This window comes from Ranitomeya imitator, chromosome 2 (assembly GCF_032444005.1).
Source record: "Ranitomeya imitator isolate aRanImi1 chromosome 2, aRanImi1.pri, whole genome shotgun sequence".
NCBI lineage: Eukaryota > Metazoa > Chordata > Amphibia > Anura > Dendrobatidae > Ranitomeya > Ranitomeya imitator.
In genome coordinates, this window is record NC_091283.1 from 347,036,916 (window position 1) to 347,061,669 (window position 24,754).

A 24,754-nucleotide genomic window follows, 5' to 3' on the forward strand; every position below is an offset into this window, starting at 1 on the left:
ACCTTTGGAGGGAGTTGAAAGTCCGTGTTGCCAAGCGAAAAGCCAAAAACATCACTGCTCTAGAGGAGATCTGCATGTAGGAATGGGCCAACATACCAACAACAGTGTGTGGCATCCTTGTGAAGACTTACAGAAAACGTTTGACCTCTGTCATTGCCAACAAAGGATATATTACAAAGTATTGAGATGAAATTTTGTTTCTGACCAAATACTTATTTTCCACCATAATATGCAAATAAAATGTTAAAAAAAACAGACAATGTGATTTTCTGGATTTTTTTTTCTCAGTTTGTCTCCCATAGTTGAGGTCTACCTATGATTTAAATTACAGACGCCTCTCATCTTTTTAAGTGGTGGAACTTGCACTATTGCTGACTGACTAAATACTTTTTTGCCCCACTGTATGTACACACATACTATATACACACATACACACACTATATACTGTACATGTACACACAGATACACATATATACGTATACTTATCAGGTCCTGCTGATTCACTTGTGCAGATCCCAGGACAGTGCTTTAGGAGTAGCCATGATGAGTAGGAGGGGACAAAGAGAGGGCTGCAGACATCTTCCTGACCCCCGCGCCATCTAAACTGTGCTGTGCTGTGAGATGGCCCCTCCCCCTCACTCTCACATTCTATCCTGACATTGCCGGCTATTAAAGTGAAATGAATATTCACTGCTCTCCACGCCCATGAGCTCATTTCTGTTTAGCAGTGGGCACAAGCATTAGCTAGCAGCCGGCTCCTGCCTCCTGTCACCCGCTACTCCTCTGCTGTTGCTGGTGCTGGGCAGACCCCCCTGACAGGCCCCATAGCAGCTGTGTGGTGTGCCGTTATTAGTGACACACCACTGGCTGTGGCCCCTGAGGCAGCGGGGGCCCTCAGCAGCTGCCGGCCCTGTATGCCAGCAGATGTCAGTGCCTGGGCCCACTGGAGAATGACCTGGTGGGCCACTCCGACCTGGTGTACATGTTTGGTATCTGCATGCTCATAATGACCTGGAGAATCATCATGGCAGATCAGTTTTAGCATTTGGTGAACATAGTAAAAAAAAAAGTAAAAAACAATTGTGGAACTACACTTTTTGTTTTCTGCAATTTCACCGCAGTTTGATTTTTTTCCCCATTTTTCAGTACATTATATGGCAAAACCAATGGCGTCAATCAAAAGTGCAACTCGTCCCGCAAAAAACAAGCCCTCACACGGCCATAGTGATGAAAAATAACAAAGTCATGGGGCAAAAAACAGAAACACCCAAGGTGGTGAAGGGGTTAACTGATGTGATCTACTGGGTCACTTTATTATTATGGTGGAATTACAATTTGTTTTTCACCATTTCACTTCACTTGGGATTATATTTCACCCATTTTTCAGCACATTATGTGGTAACGTGAAGGGAGACTTTCATTATTACATTTCAGCCTGCAACAATCAGTCCTTCATGGGAAAATAATGTTTTATGATTTATGGAAAGGAAAAAGGAAGGAAACTGGAAAAATGTCCCAGTCTCCAAGGGGTTAAGAGGTGTGACATAGAGGAGGTCCCAGGAATATCCATTAGACAGCAGCAGGGCGAGTGTCTCCTGTGTCTCCTCGCTCTCTGCTCAGGTCATTAGGATGGTCACCGAAGGCTCTTTCTAGCCTGGAGGGGATGGATCTGAGGAAACCGTGTTGGAAATCCGCTGTCAGAAACACATAAATGATCGGATTCAGGCAGCTGTTCAGACAAGCCAGACTGGTAGTGATAGTTTGTACTATATGGAATGTCATGCGATACCAATAATTGATTATTATGTAATCTCCATAATAGGATATGATGTAATCTCTATAATACAAGTATATTAGTGGCCAGATGTAATACGGAAACCAGCAGATGAAGAAACACGATATAACAGCGGTGATGATCCTGGAGGATCTCTGAGATCTCTGGGATCTCTTACTTTTTCTAAGTTTGTAGAAAATGGTGACATAAGAGGCGACGATGATGAGAAATGGGATCACACACATTATAATGAATCTGATCCACTGAGTGGTCTCATGTAACTCTGGGTTATAAGGAGATCTGTAATAATAATATCGACACCATTCACCTAGATCACCTACATGGTAGTCATATACATAATACAGAGCACCGGCCACAGTGACGCTCAGCCCCCAGATGATCGCTGCAGTGATTCTCACCAGGTTACGAGATCTATGGACTTTGGCCCAGAATGGCCACATGACGGACACCCAGCGGTCAGTACTCATGGCCGTCAGGAGGAGAACACTGGCGATCATGTTCACATTAAACAGAAAAATGTTCACTATACAACGTGCAAAATGTGGGGAGTCTGAGGGAAGTGTAGCCCAGTCAGCAATTCTCAGGGGGAGAGATGAGCAGCACAGGAAGTCCGCGATGGCCAGGTGGAGGAACCACATGGCACTGATTATGTTCTTCATCCTGAATCCGGCAATCCAGATGACTAATCCATTACCGATAATCCCGAGAGCAGAAACAATGCTGTATAATGTCATGGACGTCTTCTCTAGAATCTTATCATAATCTATCTCATCGTATTCGCCAGGTGACCTGAGGAGACAGAACAGGGCAGACATTAGGGGAATGAGGAGTTTATAGTTCCATCAGTTTCTCCCTTGTACCTGGAGGGCGGCGCTGACATCACAGTGGGGTCACACTGTAGGAAAGTAATAAGGCTAATCTGTAATACATATGGCCGTACATCCAGACACCTCCCAGGTAGAGGGATGGACCATGCACATTCTGGCCACGCCCCTGACCATGCCCATTTCCCTTTTCTCCCCCGGCAGGAGGAATTGTCAGAGGGGCGCTGGCAGTGAGGGACATTGAGCAGACGCCTGAGCCTGCTGGGGGTAGACCCAAATCCAGGACTGTCCGCTGTATCCGGCACAGGTGGGACTTGACATTGGTATTGTCGACTACCGAAAATAAGTGCGTCCCCAAGGGTCACCGACCCCTCTTCCTCCCATTCCCGAATAACGACATGAGTCTCAAGTTGGATATTATTGGCCACAGTGGCCTTTATTATAAACAAACAAAACATATAACCGTAAACATGAGATGGGAAGGTGTCCTTGAAGCTAAAAGTCTGGTGTTAACCATAGTATAAACAAGTGGACAAGAGACCAACCGTAGATTACTCTCAGCCGTTACCCCACAAGCTCGAGAGCACCAAAATACCCCGAAGAGTTACCCTTGTCCAACTTAGGAATCTGACCCACCATTACCAAGTGTCAGGAATCCTGACCGTTGCCACCAATATGTCACGATTCACACCGTGACTGTCACCCCTACGTCACGGATCGGGGTGACTGTAGGCCAACAGACGGCTATCACATGTGCAGGGGGGCTTATCTTAGTTATCCCTCCACTCCACAATGTGATGAAAAAAACACACACAAGGCTAATGACCTCTTAGTTTACAGCAGGGGCTTATTCTAAGTATCCCACTGCTCTACAATATACCACGAACTGCAGGGATTTATGTATATCCTGCTTACAGTTCCACTTAAAACTTGCAGCTCTCTGTTGCCCCCTTACTCTCAGGTAAGATTAGGTACTGCACCTAGGGTAATTAGTCACCAGAAAGGCTGCCTGCTATGTACTGGCTATTGGGCATGCTGCAGCGACGCGATAAACTACTCCCACTCAGGCAGGAACAATAATTATCAACGCCGAAGTCGCTACAACAACACCCAAAGGCCTGCACGGTATGCTGCCACCAGCTTCGATTAAACGGGTCCGAAGCTAACCCAAAACAGTAGCGAAATTCCCTTCAGGAGACAGGGTACGCTTTAGAGCCCTTACCTCTTGGTAAGCGAACAGCAGGTGTGGGAGGTTCCGCTCCCAGTCACGCCCTTGAGTCTCAACCAGCATGCGTAGCATCTGTTTGAGGGTGCCATTGAAGCGTTCACACAAACCATTGGTCTGTGGGTGATACGCACTCGATAACAGGTGCTTCACCTGCATTTTCTTACAGAGAGCCTCCATTAGGCGAGACATGAATTGGGTCCCTGGATCAGTGAGCATCTCCCTGGGAAATCCTACACGTGAAAAGATAGCCAACAGGCCATCTGCCACCTTATCTGCCCTAGTTGATGACAGAGCTACTGCCTCTGGGTACCGGGTAGCGTAGTCTACCACAGTAAGGATGTATTGCTTTCCAGAGCTGCTGGGGACAGCCAGCGGGCCCACAATGTCCACCGCGATACTCTGGAAAGGCTCCTCTATCACTGGCAAAGGGATCAGGGGAGCCTTAAGAGCAGGCCCCGCCTTCCCCACTCTTTGACAGGTGATACAGGAGCGGCAGTAGTTTGACACATCTGTCCCCATCTTAGGCCAATAGAAGTGTTGAGACAGCCAGGCCTTACTTTTGCTGATCCCCAAGTGTCCAACTAGCGGGATCTCATGGGCAATCCGCAACAACTCACCCCAGAATTGCTGCGGGACGACCAGCTGTCTTTCCCTCAACCACTCCTTTTGTGATTCTCCGGGTACTATCTCCCGGTACAACCTTCTTTGTTCCCAGAACACCCTCTCCTTATCAGTCTCGGAGATGGGCGTCTCGGCGAGTTGTCTCAAACTCTCTAGGCTCGCATCTGGGTGCAGAGCGGTCTGAAACTCCTGGCTAGGGGAAGCCAGAAGCGATGTCAGGGTCCATTTCCCACGGGAACCCTATTGAACCTGCTCTGGGTCCACCTCTGGTTCAGTCACAGTGATGACTGAGGAGGGTCCGGAAGGCAGACAGTAATCTGCATTCCGGGCACTCTGACTGCGGGTGACAGCAGCTACGTAGGCTGTCTCCCCGGGGATTTCTACCGACCCATCAGCCGACGCTGCTATTGGCTCTACCTCCCAATCCACCCACATTACCTCAGGAGCAGGGCTACTTATGGGCCAGTTACCTTCCTCGGTGGCACTGGTGAATTGCATGGCATCACCTTCCTCACGGTTCCCATGTATCTCCCCATTTCCTGTAGCACCGACACTTGCCCCTGCTAGGGGTTCCTCAGCCGTCTCACTCCACAGAGCGACGTGGCTGAGCACTCCTGTACCTATGGACACATCAACTTGCACAGAAAAATCATTATCAGGTTTAGTTGGCACAGGTACAACATTTTCACCATCAATCCTAGGGAAAAAATGGTTATCAGATGCATCATTACAAGATAAAGCATGGTCAGGTAACACATGCGATTTCCCATCGTCATCATCATCATCATCAGCATTAACGTTACCCTCGTTAGTAGATTGGGGAGGGGTGTCAGGAACGTAGTATGCAACCATCCTCCCCAAATCAGTCCCCAACAAAACATCAGTGGGCAAATTATCAGACAGCCCCACTTCCTTCACCCAGCTCCCAGCACCACAATCAATATAAACCCAGGCCATTGGCTGATGCCCCCAATCTCAGTGACAGTTAGGGTTTTCCCCAGAATGATTTCTTCAGGGGCCGCCAGTTTGGGTCGGATGAGGGTTCGTTCAACCCCGGTGTCCTTGAGGCCTGTAACAACATGGCCTCCCACAGTGACGTGCTGTACGTTGTCACACACCCTCCCAGCCACACCACCCACCAAAAGAACTGCTGCATTAGACCCTGGGGCCTTGGATGAGGGGTTCTTCGGCTTGTCTGTACAGTAGTGACTGATATGGCCAGGCAGCTGGCAGTGGAAACACAGGCGAGGGTTGGTGGTAGGTCTGGGGTTGTTGGCCACGGGGACAGGGCCTCTGGTGTGTTGGCTGGCAGGGGTACTGGCGTTTGTTGCAGGCTTACCCCCTCTCCAGCTGGTGGTGAGTGGCTTCCGCACTTCCGATCTACGGTTGGCCTCATAGGCATCAGCAATCTGCGCGGCTTTCGTCACGTCTTTGGGTTCTCTGTCCATCACGAACTGTCGGACCTCAGCTGGGCAAAGATGTAAGAACTGGTCTTTGATCATCAGGTCTCGCAGCTGTGCAAAGGTGGTCACTGACAGTCCTTGGGTCCACTGGTCAAAGTGGGTCCCCAGTCCATGCACCACATCACTGTAACTTTTGTGTGGGCCACGTTGGAGGGTCCGGAACTTTCTACGGTACACCTCGGGTGTAAGCTAGTACTTGGCTATCAGAGCCTGCTTGATGGCCTCATAGTCTCCATCTTGTTCTTAAGGGAGGGTAGCAAATGCCTCCAGAGCTTTGCCTCTCAGCCCTGGTGTCAGATATCGTGCCCATTGGCCTCTAGACAGCCGGTACTGTCTGCAGGCTTTCTCAAAGGCCCGCAGAAAAGTGTCCAAGTCCCCGTCCTTTTCCATAACAGGGAAGTGATCGGGCCGGGGCTTTGGTATCTGAGCGCTGCTGGGCTCATGGCTGGACTGGGACGACCCCTGCATTTGCAGTCGGGCCATCTGCAGCTGGTACTCCCGCTCCGCTTGCCGCTCGGCTCGCTGGGCCTCTCCCTCAGCTCGGGCCTCCTGCCGGTATTGCTGAATCAGCTGTAGGCATCCATCATGGTCATCAGTGGGGAGTTCTTCCAAGGCCGCCAGCAGGTGGGGGTCCACTTCGCCCTGATTGCTAATAGGGCCGGCATTCAGTGGTTTGACCTCTGCTGCAGCCCCATGTTCGCTTTTACTGGCTTCTGCGGCCTCTGGGCTCTGAGACCTGGCTTGGTCTGCTTCAAATTGCACCAGTTCAGCGACCATTTGAGCCTTGGTCTTGCCCGCACAGTCAATCTGCTGTGACATGCACAAGGCGATAAGAGTGTCCTTGGACTGCTTCTTATAAAAGGTTTCTCCCAGCACAACCATGGTTACCAAATAAAAGATAGGACAGAAAAACGAAGACAAAGGGAGGGGATAATTACCAGTACACAATTGTCTCACAACTAATAAACACTGAGTTCGTTCTCCAAACTTATTTGCGCAGAGTCCTCGCAAGAACTTTGAGCAATCATTCCTCTCACTAAAAACTTGCAAACCAAATCACACCGTGACCGTCACCCCTACGTCACGGATCGGGGTGACTGTAGGCCAACAGACGGCTATCATATGTGCAGGGGGCTTATCTTAGTTATCCCTCCACTCCACAATGTGATGAAAAAAACACACACAAGGCTATTGACCTCTTAGTTTACAGCAGGGGCTTATTCTAAGTATCCCACTGCTCTACAATATACCACGAACTGCAGGGATTTATGTATATCCCGCTTACAGTTCCACTTAAAACTTGCAGCTCTCTGGCGCCCCCCTTACTTTCAGGTCAGATTAGGTACTGCACCTAGGGTAATTAGTCGCCAGAAAGGCTGCCTGCTATGTACTGGCTATTGGGCACACTGCAGTGACGCGATAAACTACTCCCACTCAGGCAGGAACAATAATTATCAACGCCGCAGTCGCTACAACAACACCCAAAGGCCTGCACGGTATGCTGCCACCAGCTTTGATTAAACGGGTCCGAAGCTAACCCAAAACAGTAACGTAATTCCCTTCAGGAGACAGGGTACGCTTTAGAGCAGTGGTCCCCAACCTTTCTGACCTTGAGAGCCACATTCAGCTTAGAGAGAGGGTCATGAGCCACATTCAGCACTGAGAGAGGGTCGTGAGCCACATTCAGCACTGAGAGAGGCTCGCGAGCCACATCCAGCTCCCACCTCCTTCAAAGTAGTGTCAACCAAAGCCCCCATTACAGGTATAATGATAACCAAAGATTTTCCACAGAAATCACTCCAGAGCAATACACTGAGATCCAGGGGTATTCTCCCAACACACTGTCACATCCAGCTTTGAGCACCTCTTCTAACAGGTAGTACAAACCTCCAGCATACCATACCTGAAACATCTCTAAACCCCTAAGACCAGTAAATGTGCATCCAGATCTGCAATTTTGTGCAGGGCTACTCACAAATTTCACCATTTTGAGATGTGCTCTTTATACCTGTTTGCTAGACCTGGACCTAATGCATCAAGCTGGCAGAAAGTTGTGAGCCACACTTCATGGGACCGTGAGCCACATGTGGCTCCCGAGCTAGAGGTTGGGGAGCCCTGCTTTAGAGCATAAAGAACGAAAACTAGTAATTTATATATTTTACTCCGTTAAAATTAAGGCAGTGTTTATATAAAAATATTACAAGGATGTTACAAAAGAGACAATTGCAAATATGTACAAGGTAATTATAAAAAAAACAAGGATTACATGAGAAATCAACACTTACATGTGTTCAAAGCATTGCAGGCAACCAGGCTAGTGGAGTTTCCATCTGTCCCAGTGCATTAGGACTCTGGTTAGGAACAGCTCTTCAAGTCAGACTCACATGGGCTCCAGCAGACAGACTCCCCAGGTAAAACTAACTGCTCAAAGCCTGGCAGACACTTATAACCCGCAGTCCGTGACATCACCAAAAGGGCTGGCTGTGAGGAAAATGAAATATCATATAAGTTGAGTTTCTCTTGTCAGCCCAGGCGGTGGGCTACAAAACCCCCCTTCCCTTTCACTCAGCCAAGAGCTGCCTTGCCAATGTATGTGGGGGGAGATTTTATTGCCTCTAGCTCTGAGAGCCAAGGTATTTACGACCGGCATTTCCTGCAGTGTAAGCTCTGTCCAGCTATAACTGGTATGGAAACTTCCAGAATCATGGAAGTCCTTTGTTCTGCTTTTGTAAGATATTAGGCAAATCATTTAAGTTAAGAGCACGAAAATATATATTCTTAATCCCCATCAGAGGATCTATCCATCACTCTAAACACGGGCTTCTAACTCCATCTGGTAAAGAAGTAGGGATTTCTCTGCAATCCGGTATCACAGATAGGACATATTTGACCTCATTAGAATGCCCACGTTAATCCGAGAAGAATGCTGGGTGTGTTATGACTATGACATGTTTTGTAGCGAAGTTATATAAAATAGACAAATTTAAGGCTGAATTAGTTAGACTGAAAAGGTAGGAGGGTCTGGGATAGCCAGCCCTTTTTGGTGATGTCACCAAGCTGAGGTATAACTGTTTTGCCCAGACTCCAGCAGTCAGTCTGCTGCTGGGAGAACATGTGAATCCGTTCTGAAGAGCTGTACCTCATGCATTGGGATTTTTGGGAGCTCCGCCCACCAGCATGGTTTTTGCCTGAACTGATATGAACTAAGAACATGTGAGTGTTATCTTTTCTCCTTTAATCCTCTTTATGTTATAATTACCTTGTACATATTTGCAATTGTTTCATTTGTAACATCTTTGTAAAACATTTTGATAAAGCACTGCCTAATTTTTATAGGGCATAATATTTAATACTAGTTCATTCTCCATGCTCTAAACGTACCCAGTCTCCTGAAGGGAATTACGCTAATGTGTTGGGTTAGCTTCGGACCCGTTTAATCGAAGCTGGTGGCAGTTTACCGTGTGCACCGTGCAGGCTTTTGGGTGATGTTGTAGCGACTGCGGCGTTAATAATTATTGTTCCTGCCTGAGTGGGAGTAGTTATCGCTCCGCTGCAGCGTGCCCAATAGCCAGTACGTAGCAGGCAGCCTGTCTGGCGACTAATTACCCAGGGTGCAGTACCTAATCTGACCTGAAAGTAAGGGGGGCGCCAGAGAGCTGCAAGTGTTAAGTGGAACTATAAGCGGGATATACATAAATCCCTGCAGTTCGTGGTATATTGGAGAGCAGTGGGATACCTAAAATAAGCCCCTGCTGTAAACTAAGAGGTCAATAGCCTTGTGTGTGTTGTTTCATCACATTGTGGAGTGGAGGGATAACTAAGATAAGCCCCCTGCACATGTGATAGCCGTCTGTTGGCCTAAAGTCACCCCGATCCGTGACGTAGGGGTGATGGTCACGCTGTGGATCCCTGACATATTGGTGGAAGCGGTCAGGGGTTCATGACAAATTGACGGCCACGGTGTAATCGTGACACTGGCTTATCCAGACCCTCCTCTCTCTTCCGTCTTAGTAGATTCAGCCTAAATGTGTCTAATTTCTTTAACTCCACTACAAAACATGTCATAGTCATAACAAACCCAGCATTCATCTCGTATTAACATTCTAATGAGACCAAATATGTCCTATTTGTGATGCATAATTACAGAGAAATCCAAACTCTTTACCTGATGGAGTTAGAAGCTCATGTTTAGAGTGATGGATAGATGCTCCAATGGACGTTAGCAATCTCTATTTAAGATTCTCTTAGCCCCAGTCATTGGCCCAATATCTTACATGGAACAAAGGACTTCCATGATTCTGGAGGCTTCCATAGCAGTTTCAGCTAGTACAACTCTCCACTGCAGCTATGCCAGTTGTAAATACCTTGGAGAGCGGGGTGAGGGGTTTGGGAGCTGAAAGTCAGGAATTTCCAGCAAGAAGCAATAAAACTCGTCTACACTCATTGACAAGACAAGCTAAACACAGAGTGAAGGGGAATCAACGCCCACCCTACATGTGCTGGCAGAGAAACTAAACTTATTATATACATTTTCCTCACACCAAGATTCCCCCAAATCACCAGACCCGCAACCAAAACTTATACCAACTGGAGAATCCATATCCCGACGGACCCCCCAGGCCAATTTAGCACCAACTCCAAGGACCCCTCCCCCGCCACAATGAGGATACTTGACCCCTCAAGTACCCGAGACCCCACAACCTTAACCGCTATGGCTCATTCGATTCCAGACTGCAGCCCCAGGGCCCACAAATCAATGCCCACTGCATTCAGATGAACGCCATCACCCAACAGAAATTGGTCACCACCACTTTCCAGCTCGAAATGACGCACGGCCAAGCCCCCATTCCGCACCACAAAACTAGGCACGGCCCTATTCACCTTAATCCGGGCTTTATTAATCTTGTCCACGGACCTGGCGTGCTTCCAGGATTTCCGTGGAACAATCTCCGACCACACAATACTCACTTCCCGAAAGGAAACCCATAACCTCAACAAGTCATGTTTTACGTCCCGGATCAACTCGTGACAAAGGTGAACTCCCAAGTCGTTTCCCCCGATGTGTAAAACCAAAATATCAGGAGGCCTGTCTAATTGAACGCCATTGTGTACTTCCTGTAAAACTCTGTTCCAACTTAAACCCCAAAATCCCAACCACCTGACGACGGCCACATCCCTGGAAAAGCCGAGCTGTCTTCCATCCGGTTGGACGTCTGCCCGCTTTGCACCCCAGTACACATAGGAGTGGCCAACAATCCACACCAACAGCGAGGACGAACCTAAAAAACATAAACAACTTAGACAAGCGCCAACAACAAGTAACAAGACTAAACAGTCCCCAGCCTATCAAGGCCTCACATAACTCCGATAACGGCCAGACTCCCACCGCCCTATCCTCTGTATCATCGCAGGAGCCAATCCGTTCCGCGCTGCCTCTGTAGCGGCCCCGATCCGAAAAGAATGTGAGGCGAACCTGGAAGAATCCACACCAATGGCCTCTAAAGACTGCAGAAAAACCACCACAAACTGATATTTGGACAAAAAAGACCCGTCCTCATGGCGCAACAAAGGCCCGTCCCTACATGGGTGAAGCCTATCAAAATCCTGCCAGCAGCGGACGGGACACATAACAGAACCCGGGACAGCGCCCAAAACCACCTTTTTACCCCATTCCGTCTGATCAGTCTTAGACTTCCGAATCCAAAATTCCAGCAACCCTTGGGAAACAAAAAAGTCCCCCGCCCATAGACCCCCTTGACAAACCGTAGTAGGCGACACCAGCTCCCCCACCTTTAATGCTCCATAAAAAGCCAACGAAAAAGCTAGGCGAAATAACGCAACCTCAAAGCTAGAAACACATATATCACCCAGACGTGCCCCCAATCGCTCCAACATCTCAAAAGACACCGGGTGCCTGTGATCACCATGGCTACCTGATCTCCTCAATCCCTTTGCAGCTTTCTTTACCAAAAAAGACTTTGTCGAGTCTTGTAGGCCCCGGAGCCTGAAACCAAAAGCTAAAGCCGCTATCGTCCTATCAACCTTTGCTGCCGACCATCTCCGGTCCACCCAATGCCTCATCCATAAAAACAATGCCCCCACATGGTCCCGACCAGTACCCGCAACACCACAAGACGCCAACCAGCTCTCCCACGTACTCCATACCGCCTGATAACACAACCACGTACTATGTGCCAAGGATGCTTGAATTAAAGGTTCTGCAGCGTGGACACCACGCTCCAAAGCTCTGCTGGGCATTCCAGCCACGTCTCCTCTGCTTCCGGAGCCAGCAACCGAAAACGCTCCCACTGGAAACGAGACAGAGAATTGGCAATGCAGTTATTAACACCGGGCACGTGTGTTGCCGTGAAATAAGCATTCAAGAATAAACAAGACAAAACCAACTGCCGAAGAACTCGGGGGGCGACCCTGTCATCAAACTGTTAATGGCACACACGACTGCCATATTATCACAATTAAAATGCACTGTTTTGTTTCGAAAATCGTCCCCCCAAAGCTGTACTGCCACCAAAATCGGAAAAATCTCCAACAAAGTAATGTTCCGTACCAACCCCGTTTCAGACCAAGTTTCCGGCCATCTCGCAGCACACCACCGGCCCAGAAAAAAGACCCCAAATCCCACACCGCATGATGCATCGGTAAACAAATCCAAGTCCGCGTTACCCACCACTTCCTCCATCAACAAGGAACGCCCGTTGTAACAGGACAAAAAACGGTCCCAAACCTCCAAGTCGGCCTTGAATTCGGACGACAAACGAACCAAATGATGCGGGGCAGAAATCCCGGCCATAGCGCTAGCCAATCTACGTGAAAAAATCCTCCCCATGGGGATAATTCGGCAAGCGAAATTCAATTTTCCCAGAAGCGACTGCACTTCATGCAGCGGCAATTTCTTCAAACGTCTATCACGGGCCACCTCGTCTCTCAAGTCCACCACCTTGTCAACCGGCAATCTAAACTCCCACTTCACGGAATCGATAACAATACCCAGAAAAGTTAAACTCGTGCACGGACCCTCGGTCTTGCCCGGTGCCAGCGGAGCCCCAAAACGTTCAGCAACCCAAACAACCGTCCTCAACAGAACCTCGCAACATTGCAACCGATCCGGACCTATGCACAAGAAGTCGTCCAGATAATGAATCACCGAATCCAAACCAGACACATCCCGCACCGCCCACTCCAAAAAAGAACTGAAGGCCTCAAAATAAGCGCACGACAGCGAACAGCCCATCGGCAAACAACGGTCAACATAAAACCCGCCGTCCCAATAACAGCCTAACAACCTCACATTATCGGGGTGAACAGGCAATAAATGAAAAGCCGACTCAATATCGGTCTTAGCCAACAAATGACGTATAAACCACCGAACAAAGCTCTGGATCAATCCCATCATTCACGGACCTCCCTTTCGGGTATGACAAATGTTGAATGAGCCTAAACTTATTGGGCTCCTTCTTGGGAACCACACCCAAAGGCGACACCACCAAATCGTTCAAAGGAGGAGTGGGAAAAGGTCCAGACATCCTACCTAAAGCCACATCTTTGCTTAACTTTTCCGACACGACTGAAGCGTGCAACTCAGCCGACTTAAGGTTCTTCAAACTCGGTGGTACAACAAAAGCCGGGGTGGGTATACAAAAACCAACACTAAACACGGCCCTGAGCAACTCAGCCCTCTCCCTATCGGGGAACCTACTTAGATAGGGGGCCATCGCGTCCAACCTCACCGGAGTCACCCCTTTTGGAATTACCCTCTGGCTTTCCCTTCTTCCTGAAACACTTGGATGCTCCGTGGGAAGCGCCATTGCAGTGCGAGCACAAATGCTTGAACTTACAAGTTGCCCCGAACTTACACTGGCCCTCGTTGAACTGCCAACAGACGCCATGCTTCAGGTTGTCCCGATTAACCCCCGGTTCCTGAAGAGGAACCTTGTGAAGCGCCCTGGCCGGAAGTTCTGGCCCCGCTCTGAAAGGAGTGAACAAACTTCATTGGTGCCATCACGCGCAACCACAAGCCAATGTCCTTCTGATCCCACTGGATCGCAGGACGAACCGCCTTCCGCTGCCGAAACTGCTCATCATACCTTAACCATGCTTGACCTCCATAGGCCCTATGCGCCTCACCTATGGAATCCATATAACAAAACAAAGCAGAGCAATTATCGGGAGCTTTCTCCCCAATAACGCTTGCTAAAATCGCAAATGCCTGAAGCCAATTTACGAACGTCTGAGGAATAAGACGCCATCGCCGCTTTTCCTCAACTTCCTTCTTGCTATCCTCCTTCTTAAGGTTAAATTTTTCTAACGGCAAAAGCGAAAATATCTCCACGTACTCATCCTTCCAAATCTTTTCATGCACCTCTTTCTTCAAGTGCGCCCCTAACGGCCCCTCAAAACAGACATATACCTCACCACGCGCCTTATCATCCAGCCGAATTCCCCCTTCATTCTCCTTCTCAGTCTGCACAGATACCGAGACTGGCTCCGCCGACCTGCCCTGTTCAGTAGAAACGCTTCCGGACAACGCCACTCCCAAATCAGATGATCCGACACAAGCTGACAGAGGGGACGGCCCTGGCCCGCCACCGCCCAACCGTGACAACAGCTCTCGTACACCCGACAACAACTCCCTCACCCCTTCACGACTCGCATCCGCCGGCATATCGACTCCATCACCCCGCTCAACATACCCCACAACCTGATCTACAGAAGTCAAACTCGGCGCCGAAAACGCGGGGGACAAACAATACATAGATGAATTCTCACCAGGCTGCAGGGGAGCTGCGATCCCCCAGCCGCAGATGCTGTCGCCGTCCAGCCGTCCCTTGATCCCGAAGCCATCCTTGCGCCCTCACGGACGTGAACTGCACTCCTCAATGCTGCTCCAGCAGACCCGACCCCTGCAGAGGGGATCGTGCTGAGACCGTCGGCCAAAGGGACAGCTTGGTGTCTTGAAGGCCCAGACCTGGACCCGCCATCCGAAACACCACAGTCAGATGCCGCCACAGGAAGATATGCGGGCCCGGTCGCAGGTCTGTGAGGGTAATTGTGCGCCCCAGCCGTGTCCAGCAGCCTCGCTGGGTCTGGGGCGCTGCCTGCCGCTGCCGCTGGAATGCTCCGCCGCCGTCTCGTGGTGCTGCGGGAAGCAGGCTGCCCAGCCTGGGCATCACCGCGGTGGCCCGCCATGACATCGCTCTGTCCAGTGGCGTTTCCGGCGTGCGTAGGCCCAGACCCCGAAGTGATGGGGGAGAAGGCCCGACTGCCGCCGCAGGCCCCAGCGCGGCAGATGGATTCGTCCCGGACTGCGGCCTGCTGGAGCGCTTGGGAGCAGGCACGCGGCCCTGAGGGTCCTGTGAGGGGCTCCTGCGCCGCCGCTGGGATGCCGGGGGAAGGTCGGGGGATAAACGTTCTGGAGGTCGCACTCTCCTGGACTGCCGCTCGCCGGACCCGGCCGCCGGGGAATCCATACCGCTGCTGCCGCTGCCGCTCCCGCCCAGGATGCCGGATACCTGGGCCTCAAGCCAGCTGGGAGGCTGCGACGCCGACGCCACCCGCAGCTGTGCCAGCACGTGGTCGCTGGACGCCATGGTAAGCGCTGGCGTCCCTTCCTGCTCGCAGGTCTCCAGAGCCCGAAGTGACCGGCTCCTCCCCCCCACTCAACCCTTAGCCGCTCTGGCCATGATTAGCCCTTCCGTAGGAGAGAACCCCACGCCCCCTTCTTCTTGCTCCAAACCCCCTGTCATGGCGGCTTCCACGCACGCCGCCCCGGGCAAGGAGGTGGGGCGGCTCGCTCCATCCTGGTCTAGAGATGGATCCCGGTGTAACTGGCCAGATTATACCCCCTGCCCAGAATATACCCGGGGTTACAGTGTAACGGAGCTGAGCCGTGTGTGTACAAGGTGTACGGAGCAGAGCCGTATGTGTACGAGGTGTACGGAGCGGAGCCGCGTGTGTACGGAGTGGATCCGCATTTGTACGAGGTGTAAGGAGTGGTTCCGCATCTGTACGAGGTGTACGGAGTGGAGCTGCGTGTCTACGGAGCGGAGCCGCGTGTGTACGAGGTGTACGGAGAGGAGCTGCGTGTGTACGAGGTGTACGGAGCGGAGCCGTGTGTGTACGAAGTGGAGCTGTGTGTGTACGGAGCGGAGCCGCGTGTGTACAAACTGGAGCCGCGTGTATACGAGGTGTACGGAGAGGAGCCGCGCGCGTGTGTACGAGGTGTACGGAGTGGATCCGCATGTGTACGAAGTGTACGGAGCGGATTCGCGTGTGTACGAGGTGCACGGAGAGGAGCCACGTGAGTACGAGGTGTACGGAGAGGAGCCGCATGAGTACAAGGTGTACGGAGAGGAGCCGCGTGTGTACAAGGTGTACGGAGTAGAGCCATGTGTGTACAAGGTGTACGGAGCAGAGTCGTGTGTGTACGAGGTGTACGGAACAGAGCCGCGTGTGTGTGCAGCGCCCCAGGGTCCTGGTCGTTGCAGTAATGTTGCTCTGTCACTATGGAGAGTGATGTTACGTCTGATTGCATTGAAAGAGTTCACCTGACCAGGTATCACAGTCACACACTACACTTCACACTCTGGCCACCAGGAGGAGCAAAGGGTTCTATGTATTAGGCCACTCCTCACACTTGGGTAAAACTGGGGGTTGGATAGGAAGTTAGAGAGAAGCTGACTGGGTTTTGACCAGGCAACATCCTGTGGCAGAGGGTGTTGTGGGGAGAGATTCAGGGAGGACTCACTCAGGGGTGGGATCCTGGCAGAGGCCTAGCGAAAAAGGACAGAACGTTACGCCTGCACTACCTTGCGGCGGCATCTAAAGAAAGGACACGAAGCGAAGTTTATTGTGGAGAAGTGAGAAACGAGATCGCAGCATTAAGGAGATATCCAGTAGGAGTCGTGCCCCGAGATCGGCAACATCCTACTGAGGCGCGTAGCCGGTGGCCGGAACGCCAAGGAAGTATTGGGCTCCAAGCATTACTTCAAACAGCGGCAGGACAGTTAATTATAGGTTGGCTGTCTCACCTAAAGCACCTAAGCAGACATAGGAGGCAATTGTGGGAGAGGGGCGACGCTAGGGTCCTGGAAGAACTCCAGGCCTACCCGTCATATGGGTGTGTCCTAGGCATATCATCTGGGGGACGGAGAAGAACATCAGAAACAGAAACAACAGTTGTGAGGACTATCCCGTGGTGCTCAGCAGGGAACCGAGAAGAAGAAGCCCGGTACCGAGAGCCCCGCGGCCCTGCGTCTGGGGGCGCTCCATGTACAAGGTGTACGGAGCAGAGTTGTGTGTGTACGGGGTGTATGGTGCAGAGCCGCATGTGTACGAGGTGTACGGAGCGGTTCCGCGTGTGTACGAGGTGTACGGAGCGAAGCCACATATGTACGGAGCGCAGCAGCATGTGTTTGAGCTGTACAGAGTGGAGCTGTGTGTGTACAAGGTGTACGGAGCAGAGCCGTTTGTGTACGAGGTGTATGGCATGGAGCCACCTGTGTACAAGGTGTTCAGAGCGGAGCCGCGTATGTACGAGGTGTACGGAGCGGAGCCGCCTGTCTACAAGATGTATGGAGCTGAGCCGAGTGTACGAGGTGCACGGAGCGGAGCCGTGTGTGTACAAGGTGTACGGAGTGGAGCCGTGTGTGTACGAGGTTTACGGAGCGGAGCCGTGTGTACGAGGTGTACAAGGAGCAGCCGTGTGTGTATGAGGTGTACGGAGCAGAGCCGCATGTGTACGAGGTGTACGGAGTGCAGCGGCGTGTGTACGAGCTGTACGGAGTGGAGCCGTGTGTGTACAAGGTGTACAGAGCTGATCTGCGCGTGTACTAGGTGTACGTAGGTGTACGGAGCAGAGCCGTGTGTGTACTTGGTGTACAGAGCGGAGCTGCGTGCATACGGAGCAGAGCCGCAAGTGTACGGAGAGGAGCCGCGTGTGTACAAGGTGTATGGAGCAGAGACGTGTGTGTATGAAGTGTACGGAGCGGAGCCGTGTGTGTACAAGGTGTACGGAGAGGTTCTGCATCTGTACGAGGTGTACGGAGCGGAGCCACGAGTGTACAGAGTGGAGCCGCAGGTGTACGGAGAGGAGCCGCATGTGTACGATGTGTACGGAGCGGAGCCGCGTGTGTATGAAGTGTACAGATCGGAGCCGCGTTTGTACGAGGTGTATAGAGCGGAGCCGCGTGTGTACATGGTGTACAGAGCGGAGCCGCGTGTGTACTAAGTGTACGGAGCTAAGCCGCGTTTGTACAAGGTGTATGGAGCGGAGCCGCGTGTGTACGAGGTGTACGGAGCGGAGCCGCATGTGTAGTAGGTGTACAGAGCAGAGCTGTCACGATATGGTATGGAATATCAAATAAGTAGTAGTTTCTCCACCATAGCTGAGGGATTTTTGGCACTTCTGACCATGGTTCCAAAGAACACATGGCAGACCCTGGGCTCAAAACCCCCCCTTCCCATTACTTCAGAGTTTAGCTTTCCTTCTCAGAGAGTGTGGGGGTTTTAGGAGAGCCAAGGTATTTACGACCAGCATTTCCTGCCGTGTAAGCTCTTGTCCAGCTATAAGTGAACTAGAAACTTCTAGGATCCATGAAAGTTCTTTGTTTGGTTTTTGTAAGATATTATGCACACCGTTTATGTTAAGATCACGAAAATATATATTCTTATTCTCCCTCCGTGGACCTACCCATTCCTCGAAACACGTGCTTCTAACTCCGTCTGGTAAAGAAGTAGGGATTTCTCTGTAAATATGTATCCCAGATAGGACATATTTGATCTCATTAGCATGACCACGTTAATCCGAGATGAATGCTGGGTTTGTTATGACTATGACATGTTTTGTAGCGAAGTTATAGAAAGTAGATAAATTTAAGATTGGAAGTACTCAGAATGTAGAGAGAGGAGGGTCTGGATAAGCCAGCCTTTCTGTGATGTCACTAGCTGCAGGTCTTAAGTTTGTGGCAAGCTCTCAGCAGTGCTCGTTCTGCTTGACTTCTTGTCTTCTTCTGGAAAGCCCTGAGCACGTCTGTCACGATTCCCCTGACAACTGTCACCAATTGGTCAGGATTCCCACCGTGACCGTCACCCCTACGTCACAGGTTGGGGTGACTTTAGGCCAACAGACGGCTATCACATGTGCAGGGGAGCTTATCTTAGTTATCCCTCCACTGCTAACAATGTGATGAGAAAACACACGCAAGGCTATTGACCTCTTAGTTTACAGCAGGGGCTTATTCTAGGTATACCACTGCTTTCAATATACCACAAACTGCAGGGATTTATGTATATCCCGCTTACAGTTCCACTTAACACTTGCAGCTCTCTGGCGCCCCCTTACTCTCAGGTCAGATTAGGTACTGCACCCTAGGTAATTAGTCGCCAGAAAGGCTGCCTGCTATGTACTGGCTATTGGGCACGCTGCAACGACGCGATAACTACTCCCACTTAGGCAGGATCAATAATTATCAATGCCGCAGTCGCTATAACGCCACCCAACTACCCGGGTTCAAAACGTATGCTGCCACCAGCTTCGATTAAACGGGTCCGAAGCTAACCCAACACAGTAGCGTATTTCCCTTCAGAAGACAGGGTAAGTTTAGAGCAGGATGAACGAACTAATATGAAATATTATATCCCATAAAAATAATTAGGCAGTGCTTTATCAAAAACATTTTATAAAGATGTTACAAATGAGACAATTGCAAATATGTACAAGGGTAATTATAACAAAGGGAATAAATGAGAAAAAGCAACACTCACATGTTAAAAGCATGACAGGCAACCATACGTCCCAGCTCATTTGGACGTGTGCAGGGCTCTTCCAGGAGAAGACAAGAAATCAAGGAGAAAGTGACTCCTCAGAGCCTGCCAGACACTTAAAACATTAAGGCTGTGACATCACAGAAAGGCTGGCTTATCCAGACCCTCCTCTCTCTACATTCTGCCTAAACTTTAAACTATTTTCTCTAATTTCTATAACTTCACTACAAAACACGTCATAGTTCTAACAAACCCATCAATCATCTCGGGTTAACGTGAGCATTCTAATGAGATCAAATATGTCCTATCTGGGATACATATTTACAGAGAAAACCCTACTTCTTTACCAGACGGAGTTAGAAGCCCGTGTTTCAAGGGATGGGTAGATACACCGAGTGGGAATACGAATATATATTTTCGTGTTCTTAACGTAAACATTGTGCATAATATCGTACAAAAACCAAACAAAGGATCTTTCATGAATTTTGGAGCCATTTTTCCTGTTCTAGCTGGAGGAAGATTCTAACCTGGTCGTAAATTCCTCTCGGCCATAAAACTTCCCCCAGTACATTGGCAAAGCAGCTCTTGCCTGAGGAAAAGGGAAGGGATTTGAAGCTACAACTGTTGCAGCATCACTCCAAGAAGGGGGGCTTAGCCCACGCAGGCTAGCAAGAAAACTCACTTACGATATACATTTTCCTCACAACGTCCAATGAGCTGGGACGTATGGAAAAACTCCCCTAGCCTGGTTGCCTGCAATGCAATGAACTGAGAACATGTGAGTTTTACCTTTTCTCATTTAATCCCTGTTTATTTTATAAGTACCCTTGTACATATTTGCAATTGTCTCATTTATAACATCTTTATAAAATATTTTTGATAAAGCACTGCCTAATTTTTATGGGATATAATATTTAATATGAGTTCATTCTCCATGCTCTAAACGTACCCTAAGTCTTCTGAAGGGAAATACGCTACTGTGTTGGGTTAGCTTCGGACCCGTTTAATCGAAGCTGGTGGCAGCATACATTCTGTACTAGGTAGTTGAGTGGCGTTGTAGCGACTGCGGCGTTGATAATTATTGATCCTGCCTAAGTGGGAGTAGTTTATTGCGTCGCTGCAGCGTGCCCAATAGCCAGTACATAGCAGTCAGCCTTTCTGGCGACTAATTACCCAGGGTGCAGTACCTAATCTGACCTGAGAGTAAGGGGGCGCCAGAGAGCTGCAAGTCTTAAGTGGAACTGTAAGCGGGATATACATAAATCCCTGCAGTTTGTGGTATATTGAAAGCAGTGGGATACCTAAAATAAGCCCCTGCTGGAAACTAAGAGGTCAATAGCCTTGTGTGTGTTTTCTCATCACATTGTTAGCAGTGGAGGGATAACTAAGATAAGCCCCCCTGCACATGTGATAGCCGTCTGTTGGCCCAAAGTCACCCCGACCCGTGACGTAGGGGTGACGGTCACGGTGTGAATCGTGACGAATTGGTGGCAGCGGTCAGGGGATTCCTGACAAATTGGTGGCAACGGTGGGATTCCTGACAAATTGGTGGCAAGGCGGTGGGATATTAGAGCATTAGTGATTTGGTTTGAGCAATCATTCCTCTCACTAAAAACTTGCAGAGTTCTTGCGAGGACTCTGCGCAAATAAGTTTGGAGAAGGAACTCAGTGTTTTATTAGTCTTGAGACAATTGCGTACTGGTAATTATCCCCACCCTTTCTCTTCGTTTTTCTGTCCTATTTTTTATTTGGCAACCATGGTTGTGCTGGGAGAAGTTTTTTATGAGAAGCAGACCAGAGACACCCTTGTTGCCTTATGCAAGTCACAGCACATTGACTGTGCAAGCAAAAACAAAGCCCAACTGGTCGCAGATCTGGTGCAATGGGAAGCCGCTCTAGACCACTCTCAGAGCTCAGAGGCCGCAGAAGCCAGCACCAGTGAACATGGTGCTGCAGCAGAGGTCCAACCACTGAATACGGGCCCTACTGGCAACCAGGGGGGTGCAGACCTCCTACTGCAGCTGGCTCTGCAACAATGCGCCGCAGATGACCTAGAGGGACGTCGGCAGCTGATTCAGCAATACCGGCAGGAGGCCCAGCAAGCCGACAGAGAGGCCCGAGCCGAGCGGGAGGCTGAAAGAGCCGAGCGCCAAGCCCAGCGAGCACATGAAACGGAGATGCTCCGGCAGGGGGGATGCCCTCCACCGCCCAGAGACGTGAGCCCAGCAGCGCTCAGATACCTAAGCCCCGGCCCGATCACTTTCCTGTTATGGAGAAGGACGGAGACTTGGACACGTTTCTGCGGGCCTTTGAGAAAGCCTGCAGATAGTACCGGCTGCCTACAGATGAATGGGCACGATACCTGACACCAGGGCTGAGAGGCAAAGCTCTGGAGGCGTTTGCTACCCTCCCTCAAGAACAAGATGGTGACTATGAGGCCATCAAGCAGGCTCTGATAGCCAAGTACCAGCTTACCAGCCTGCTATCATGTATATACAGCACTCAGCCTCCTATCATGTATATACAGCACTCAGCCTCCTATCATGTATATACAGCACTCAGCCTCCTATCATGTATATACAGCACTCTACCTCCTATCATGTATATACAGCACTCAGCCTCCTATCATGTATATACAGCACTCGGCCTCCTATCATGTATAGACAGCACTCGGCCTCCTACCATGTATATACAGCACTCAGCCCCCTATCATGTATATACAGCACTCGGCCTCCTATCCTGTATATACAGCACTCAGTCTCCTATCATGTATAAACAGCACTCCTCCTCCTATCATGTATATACAGCACTCCTCCTCCTATCATGTATATACAGCACTCAGCCTCCTATCATGTATATACTGCACAGCCTCCTGTCATGTATATACAGCACTCAGCCTCCTATCATGTATATACAGCACTCAGCCCCCTATCATATATATATACAGCACTCTGCCTCCTATCATGTATATACCGCTGTCACGATTCCCCTGACCGCTGTCACCAATTGGTCAGGGTTCCCACCGTGACCGTCACCCCTACGTCACGGATTGAGGTGACTTTAGGCCAACAGACGGCTATCACATGTGCAGGGGGGCTTATCTTAGTTATCCCTCCACTCCACGATGTGATGAAACAACACACACAAGGCTATTGACCTCTTAGCTTACAGCAGGGGCTTATTCTAGGTATCCCACTGCTTTTCTATATACCATGAACTGCAGGGATTTATGTATATCCCGCTTACAGTTCCACTTAACACTTGCAGCTCTCTGGTGCCCCCTTACTCTCAGGTCAGATTCGGTACTGCACCCTGGGTAATTAGTCGCCAGAAAGGCTGCCTGCTATGTACTGGCTATTGGGCACGCTGCAGCGACGCGATAACTACTCCCACTCAGGCAGGAACAATAATTATTAACGCCGCAGCCGCTACAGCAGCACCCCAAAAGCCTGCACACGGTATCGCCGCCACCAGCTTCGATTAAACGGGTCCGAAGCTAACCCAACACAACAGTAACAGTAGCGTATTTTCCCTTCAAGAGACTTAGGGTACGGTTTAGAACAGGAGAACGAACTACTATTAAATATTATATTCCATAAGAATTAGGCAGTGCTTTATCAAAAATATTTTATAAAGATGTTACAAATGAGACAATTGCAAATATGTACAAGGGTAATTATGAAATAAACAGGGAGTAAATAAGAAAAGGTAACACTCACATGTTCTCAGTTCATTTCAGGCAAAACCATGCTGCAGGCAGATGTCCCAATGCATAGTACAGATCAAGTCTCCAGGCAACACAACTCCAACTGCCGGCTGGGTTAAGTGTGGGGGCTTATATAGTCCAGCCTTGGGGCATCACTAATGATATTCACTGAGGTCTCCGAGATATTTACATTGTGAGACTCTCAGGACAAAGACATTCCTGACTAAGAAGGGAGGGACCACAGGTGGCTTTGCATGATTGGTCACCTGCAGTGTAAAGCCACACCCTGCTCACACACAGCTTCAGGTTACCCAGTGTCTATCCTAGGGTTGACTGGTTGTATTCAGGAAGGGGAAAAAGAGGGGGAGGGGTTTCAGCGACCATGTGTTTCACAGCACCATGGTTAGCGGTGCCGAATTCCCTCAGCTATGGTGCTAAAAGGCAGGGAAACTACTACCGATTTTATACATTGTCCTCACAACCGCACTCGGCCTCCTATCATGTATATACAGCACTCGGCCTCCTATCATGTATATACAGCACTCGGCCTCCTATCATGTATATACAGCACTCGGCCTCCTATCATGTATATACAGCACTCGGCCTCCTATCATCTATATACAGCACTCGACCTCCTATCATGTATATACAGCGCTCGGCCTCCTATCATGTATATACAGCGCTCGGCCTCCTATCATGTATATAGAGCGCTCAGCCTCCTATCATGTATATAGAGCGCTCAGCCTCCTATCATGTATATACAGCGCTCATCCTCCTATCATGTATATACAGCGCTCATCCTCCTATCATGTATATACAGCGCTCGGCCTCCTATCATGTATATACAGCGCTCGGCCTCCTATCATGTATATACAGCGCTCGGCCTCCTATCATGTATATACAGCGCTCGGCCTCCTATCATGTATATACAGCGCTCGGCCTCCTATCATGTATATACAGCGCTCGGCCTCCTATCATGTATATACAGCGCTCGGCCTCCTATCCTGTATATACAGCGCTCGGCCTCCTATCCTGTATATACAGCGCTCGGCCTCCTATCCTGTATATACAGCGCTCGGCCTCCTATCATGTATATACAGCGCTCGGCCTCCTATCATGTATATACAGCGCTCGGCCTCCTATCATGTATATACAGCGCTCCGCCTCCTATCATGTATATACAGCCCTCGGCCTCCTATCATGTATATACAGCGCTCGGCCTCCTATCATGTATATACAGCGCTCGGCCTCCTATCATGTATATACAGCGCTCGGCCTCCTATCATGTATATACAGCGCTCGGCCTCCTATCATGTATATACAGCGCTCGGCCTC

The 24,754-nt window shown here is 49.9% G+C and overlaps 2 protein-coding genes across 2 annotated transcripts in view; both read right to left on the reverse strand.

The window, feature by feature from the left end:
• The window catches only part of LOC138667432 (uncharacterized), a 160,896-nt gene that overhangs the window by 61,364 nt on the left and 74,778 nt on the right, over nt 1-24,754 (reverse strand). The gene's annotated exons all lie outside the window — the stretch shown is intronic.
• On the reverse strand, nt 1,141-2,529 carry LOC138667431 (formyl peptide receptor 2-like). Its single transcript, XM_069755641.1, has one exon. The coding sequence runs from the start codon at nt 2,527-2,529 to the stop codon at nt 1,570-1,572; it is 960 nt and encodes a 319-aa protein (XP_069611742.1). The 3' UTR covers nt 1,141-1,569.

What these genes read in the sequence shown, in the direction of transcription:
- LOC138667431 (XM_069755641.1), bottom strand. Translation starts at nt 2,529, where the DNA reads ATGACATTATACAGCATTGTTTCTGCTCTCGGGATTATCGGTAATGGA.